Source organism: Bombina bombina, unplaced genomic scaffold, assembly GCF_027579735.1.
Source record: "Bombina bombina isolate aBomBom1 unplaced genomic scaffold, aBomBom1.pri scaffold_1458, whole genome shotgun sequence".
NCBI lineage: Eukaryota > Metazoa > Chordata > Amphibia > Anura > Bombinatoridae > Bombina > Bombina bombina.
The window spans coordinates 49685-56601 of NW_026511722.1; the positions used below are offsets into that span (position 1 = coordinate 49685).

At 34.5% G+C, this 6917-nt stretch overlaps 1 protein-coding gene across 1 annotated transcript in view; it reads right to left on the minus strand.

Annotated features, from left to right (window-relative positions):
- The window catches only part of LOC128643918 (importin subunit alpha-4-like), a gene marked incomplete at its 3' end in the record, with an annotated part of 51264 nt that extends 45808 nt beyond the window's left edge, over nt 1–5456 (minus strand). The window contains exon 1 of the mRNA XM_053696691.1: nt 5410–5456. Within this exon, the coding sequence (XP_053552666.1) occupies nt 5410–5451 (42 nt within the window). The remainder of the gene's footprint in view (nt 1–5409) is intronic.
- Nucleotides 5457–6917: the final 1461 nt, after the last annotated feature.

Below are 6917 nucleotides of genomic sequence, written 5' to 3' on the forward strand. Positions count from 1 at the left end.
CGCCGGAAACAGAAAAAAAATTTTGCGCCAAAAAAGTCTGCGCCAAGAATGACGCAATAAAATTAAGCATTTTCAGCCCCCGCGAGCCTAACCGCCCACAGGGAAAAGTCAAATTTTAAGGTAAGAAAAAAATTGTTTTATTCAAATGCATTATCCCAAATATGAAACTGACTGTCTGAAAATAAGGAATGTTGAACATCCTGAGTCAAGGCAAATAAATGTTTGAATACATATATTTAGAACTTTATAAAAAAGTGCCCAACCATAGCTTAGAGTGTCACAGAAAATAAGACTTACTTACCCCAGGACACTCATCTACATGTTGTAGAAAGCCAAACCAGTACTGAAACGAAAATCAGCAGAGGTAATGGTATATATATATATATATATATATAAGAGTATATCGTCGATCTGAAAAGGGAGGTAAGAGATGAATCTCTACGACCGATAACAGAGAACCTATGAAATAGACCCCGTAGAAGGAGATCATTGAATTCAAATAGGCAATACTCTCCTCACATCCCTCTGACATTCACTGCACGCTGAGAGGAAAACCTGGCTCCAACCTGCTGCGGAGCGCATATCAACGTAGAATCTAGCACAAACTTACTTCACCACCTCCATAGGAGGCAAAGTTTGTAAAACTGATTTGTGGGTGTGGGGAGGGGTGTATTTGTAGGCATTTTGAGGTTTGGGAAACTTTGCCCCTCCTGGTAGGAATGTATATCCCATACGTCACTAGCTCATGGACTCTTGCTAATTACATGAAAGAAAATGATCTTTATTGTTTAACATGAAATCAGTACATCTGGTACACATTCTAAGATGGGGTTCCACCATGGCTTTAAACATAATGAACACAGAGCTTCCTCTATGTCAGACATGTTAGAACAGACTAATAATGAGACTAGTAAGCTTGGAAAACACTTTAAATCAGGTTAACAAGCAAATATAAAAAAAGTTACTGTGCCTTTAAGAGAAACAAATTGTCAAAATTTGAAAAACAGTGAAAAAAGGCAGTAAATCAAACGAAATTTTTACAGTATATGTAATAAGGTAACAGAGCATTGCACCCACTTGCAAATGGATGATTAACCCCTTAATGCAAAAAACAGATAAAAAAAACGACAGACTTTTTAAACAGACACAACAAAACTGCCACAGCTGAGCTGTGGATTACCTTCCCTATAAACGATTTTGGAAGTCTTTTTAGCCCTTTAGAGATGTCCTGTAGTAATCATGGGACTGCTGAGGGAATCTGGATGATTCATTTTGTAATTTTAACTGCGCAAAAAAGCGCTAAATTAGGTCCCTCCCACTCATATTACAACAGTGGGAAACTTCAGTTAACTGTTTCTATGCCGAATTTAAGCCAGCCAGGTGGAAAAATTAGGCCCCAATAAGTTTTATGTACAAAAAAGGAAACACAGCAGCACTGATGCAAGGAAATCCAAGGCCAAAAAAGTAAAACAAAATTTACCTTTATTGGAACGATTTACATAAGTACACAAATGAACTTCCCTGACTAGTTTCGTGCTCACCAGAGCACTTAATCATAGGGTAAGTTGCTAGGTGTGAACCCTCCCTTTTTAAAGGGAAAGAAACACCTGTTAGTGATTAGTTAAATTTACATGCATATTAAAATTCAATATATGTATGGGAACCTATGAGTGCACATACACATTGAAAAAACAGTCAATCACAAAACAAACAAAATCTGTTACAAATCACAAGCACAATGTCTGAGGAAAATACAAAGTTATAAATAACAAATAACATATTGCAAGAAAGATCCGTATATGCAAATATGCTGCACGGATACTATAAAAAACAATACTAATAATATCAGAGACCAAAAACAATGTTTATAATTGCAGGTAACAAATTACAATAAATATCCATGTGTGTAAGTACCTATATATACAGATATTTTGTAAGAATGAATTCTACAATTATTGAAAATATCCCCCTAAAGAAAAGGAGGGGAACAAGTACATACAAATCATGGATATTAAATTGTTACAAAAAGCCTTAAATGTCTAACCATATGAAACATTACTTTATTTTATTTTATTTTCGAACATGCATATTTGAAGTGTAGTCCAAAAGAAACGAAAGAAAGAAAGAAAGACAGACAACACTCCACTGAGTAACACAAAAAAATATATACATAAGTATAATTATATATATATAAGATAAAATATATGCATAATGTAAAAAAACACATTTAAAGCAATACATTTCTCAATGTTACTCAATGGAGCATTGCAAGGACCACTTTATTTATTGTTTCAAAAAAGGAAGGACAAGTAAGGAATATCAATCTAGCAATATCAATATAACCAATATTATGCTGACCTGTAGCTAGTGTTATTTGTACCATGTAGTACAGTGGGTGACGTATAAAAAGTATACTACTCAACAAAGTAGCTCATGTCCCACTCCTTGTTCAAACCCAGGGGTGTGATAGTTCTGAGCTTATAGATCCAGTATAGTTCTTGTTTCTGTAAAAGTTTGCATCTATCACCACCCCTGGGTGGGAACATGATGCGGTCAATTACCTGTACTTTCATATTGAAGACACTAGTCATATGCACAAGATTGAAATGTCTTGCAACTGCTGATTCTTTGACATACTCCCTAGGGTCCCTCACATGTTCCCTAATTCGAGATCTTAATTCTCTGGTCGTTTGTCCGGTATATTGCAGAAAACATTGCTTACACTCAAGTAAGTACACAACATAGGTACTTCTGCAATTTGCATAAAATTTATGAGAGAATTCCTCACCAGTTTGGGTGCTTTTAAAGCCATTACCTATACCAATAAAGCTGCAAGTGACACAAGGGCCATGGCCACATCTATAAGTCCCCTTCCTTTTAATCCAATCACTTTTGTCCCTACCTCCTGAATGTATTAGACTGGGAGATAGTTTAGAAGACAAGGTTGGGGGCTTTTTTGACACAAATTTACAATTTCCAATAAGGGGTCTCAACACCTCATCCTCATTAAGTAGATGGAGATTTTTCTTTAGAATAGAGCAAATTTCATTGTATTGGCTCGAATACTCTGTTGAAAAGACTACTGTCTCTTGTGTTATATTACTGTGTCTCACAGATCCCTGAACCAACTCTCCCTGTGTTTTTTCCTTTACCTCCAAATAATTCTGGTGAAGTAAAGAATCATTGTAACCTCTTAACTTGAGTCGCTCAATTAAGGCCATGGCTTGTTCATCGAACAAAGCATCTGAATTAGTATTCCTGCGCAACCTCAATAATTGGCCCCTTGGAATTGAGCACACCAAATGAGGAGGATGACATGATTTAGCATGAAGTATAGTGTTTCCTGCTGTTTTTTTACGATATGTGTCACTAATGATCATTCCATGTGCCTCATCTCCTTTTAAAGTCAAGTCAAGAAAATTAGCCACTTCTCCAAAAGTGTCACCAACGAAATTGAGATTGAACTCATTTTGGCTTAAATAGGCTAAAAAGCCATCATAATCAAAAGGTTCCTTGATGACAAATATCAGATCATCTATGAAGCGCATAAAAAAGATGATCTGATCCCTAAACGGGTTGTCATGACTATATAGGTATTTGTCCTCCCAGAGTCCCAATAAGTTTTATCACCAAACATATGTCAAAAAACGATTAAACATGCCAGCAAACGTTTTAAAACACATTTTATAAGAGTATGTATCTCTATTAATCAGCCTGATACCAGTCGCTTTCACTGCATTCAAGGCTTTACTTACATTACTTCGGTATCAGCAGTATTTTCTTAGTCAATTCCATTCCTTAGAAAAATATTTTACTGCACATATCTTATTTGCAGGCAAAAACTGCACGCCATTCCCCCTCTGAAGTACCTCACTCCTCAGAATGTGTGAGAACAGCAAATGGATCTTAGTTACTTCTGCTAAGATCATAGAAAAACGCAGGCAGATTCTTCTTCCAAATACTGCCTGAGATAAACAGCACACTCCGGTGCCATTTAAAAATAAACTTTTGATTGAAGAAATAAACTAAGTATAAAACACCACAGTCCTCTCACGACCTCCTTCTATGTTGAGAGTTGCAAGAGAATGACTGGGTATGACATGTGAGGGGAGGAGCTATATAGCAGCTTTGCTTGGGTGATCCTCTTGCAACTTCCTGTTGGGAAGGAGAATATCCCATAAGTAATGGATGATCCGTGGACTGGATACACTTAAGAGAAATGAGAATTTACATATCTAATTTGCATATCTTACCCAGAATTCTCTTGGTAACATTGTATATGGAGTATTTCTGGGGAAAAGTAAGTGGGGAATCTTGCCTAGATGTGCTAGTTTCCTATGCAAATATTTGTACTGATTTAATTTTGAGACATGGAGGATTTTAATCTCAGTTTTTTATCTCCACCATAATTTTAATGAATTTTGATTTAACCCTGAATGTAGCTTTACCAATGCAGCAAACAGAAATCTATCGCCTACTGATGAGTTCTAAAAAGAACGAAATAGGCTGTCTAGTGAGTGATTTCTGTATTGCTCCAATAATCCTGTTAAAAGGATCGCTGTGTTAAAACAGTATTTGAAGCAAAAAAGCTGAGAATTTGCATATCTAATTTGCATATCTTACCCAGAATTCTCTTGTGCATTGGTAACATTGTATATGGAGTATTTCTGGGGAAAAGTAAGCAGGGAATCTTACCTAGATGTGCTAGTTTCCTATGCAAATATTTGTATTGATTATATATACATACACATATCTATCTATCTCTCTCTCTATATCTATCTCTCTCTTTGTAAGCAATGATTTTTAAAAAAAAAAAACATTTTAATGAACTATATACACAGTATGTGTGTTTAAACTATGGTGCTGTATACCCTGTATGAGTGATTATTGTGCCTAAATTGTTATCATTTAATAAAGTGGGACACATTGTGTACACACCTGTGCAATTCCTAGAGCTGTTGATGCTCTGGTACATGCGAGTATACCAGCTTCAGCTGCGTACCTTTTCCCTCATCTAAACAGTTTTATGCAATGGAAATGCTTTTTTATTCCCTTTAAAGAAATCCTCCTGTGGTGGAACAGCAGCATTTATCATCAGTAGCCATCTCTTTTGGACTGCAGAAATGTTTGTGCTTGTATAGATTTTTTTTATTTGCACTTGGCATGTATTTATTTTATAAATGGTGCATAATGTTTTACAAAACACAAATGTTATACACTTAAAACAATTACTAACCTCCCTGTTTTTTTGGTTTTTTTTTTTTTTTAAGATTACTCTTACTAATAAGGTGCATTATAGAAAATGGGGTTATTAAAAGATGAACCATACAATTATTAAATGCCATTTATTAAAATTGACATAAGAATGACAGACTAAAGAAAACAAATTAAGCAGAATCTATTGGTTACCTTTCGAAGTTCAATTGTAACTTCATTTCTGTGTCTTCTCATAGTCTGCAAAAAAATAAATAAAACACACATTAGCATCACGTCCCAGTTCTCTTTTTTTATATTGTAGTATATTTAGAATATGACATTGAACATAAAATAAAGACTAACAGTAACATTTTCTGTATAATAATTTTCTTCCAATGTACATAAAAATAGATCTTACAGAAAATGTTTCAGGAGTAATTCACAAAAAGGTTACACGATTTGTTTAATTTTCAATAACCCTCTAAATTAACATCTGCATGCGTCAGTCACTCCCTATAAAACAGATCTGAGATTTAAGTTCTATTTCATGACATTTAGGGATATGTCCTTAATATCACTGATGCAACATAAACAAAATAGTATTAAAATCACAAACACTTGCTCTGGTCTTATAGCCAGCAAATATTTTTTTTTTTTACACTAAACACATTGTTCATATTAGTGGGGCAATCCATATAATACATTTTCCATCTCAAACATTTTCCCATTTATTTTTTAAATATATGGTAGTTAACGTAAAATTTTCTTTTTGTAATATGCATTATGGACTTTTGTCTTTTTTGAGTAAGCCACAGTCTCCTAGAATGTTTCCTATGCTTTGCCTAGCTCCAACAATGTGCAGTTGGCTTCTAAGTTTTCTCATTAGCTCTTGAGTCTGATATACATTGGTCAAACCCTGAATAAACTGTGAAGGGGGTTAAAACGGTGTCAAACTATACATTTTTTAGAGCTTGATAAGTGTTTGGTGTGTAACAAAACATTGATAAAATGTAATACTCTTTCATAAAATCCACATGTAAAGCGTACTACTTATTTCATAGTTTATTTCGCATTCTGCACATTTAAACATGGCATGCCAGGAATTGTAGTTCCCCTGGAGCTTGACAGCTATTCCAGGCAGAAGACAAGCCACAAGATGCCAAAGAGATTGGTTCTTAGTACCATCTGCCCTGCCCATCATACGTGAACATATAAAAGCCCACTGCAAGCTCTATCACCACTGCAATTCCTCACTTTAAAAGGGATATAAAAGTGCAAAAGAATTTGTTTTATATAGGATTTTTTTTTTTTTTAAATAAAACTTTTTTTGAGGAACAGTTACAATATATCATAATCCAAAAGGTTATAATCATCCTGTTCAGGATTAGTTTTTTGTAGCAAGATGCTGCATATTCATGGCTGCAATGTTCAATTTTTTTGGTAAAATGAATTCTATTAATCCATTCACAATGCCATGTTCTCAGAGGTTTCAGTAAAATGATATAATGCATGTTTTTCTATCTAGAAGAAATCACATAATCTTGGCTAAGTAGTTCTCAAAACTATGAATTTGTATCAGCAAAAATAAAACCTCGTCTTCTTCACAGCAAAAATGTTAGAAGATAAACATAAGATAAACCCAAAATGGTTATTTTATGATAGAACATACAATTTTAAACAACTTTAAGATTTACTTCTAGTATCATGCTCTTGGTATCCTT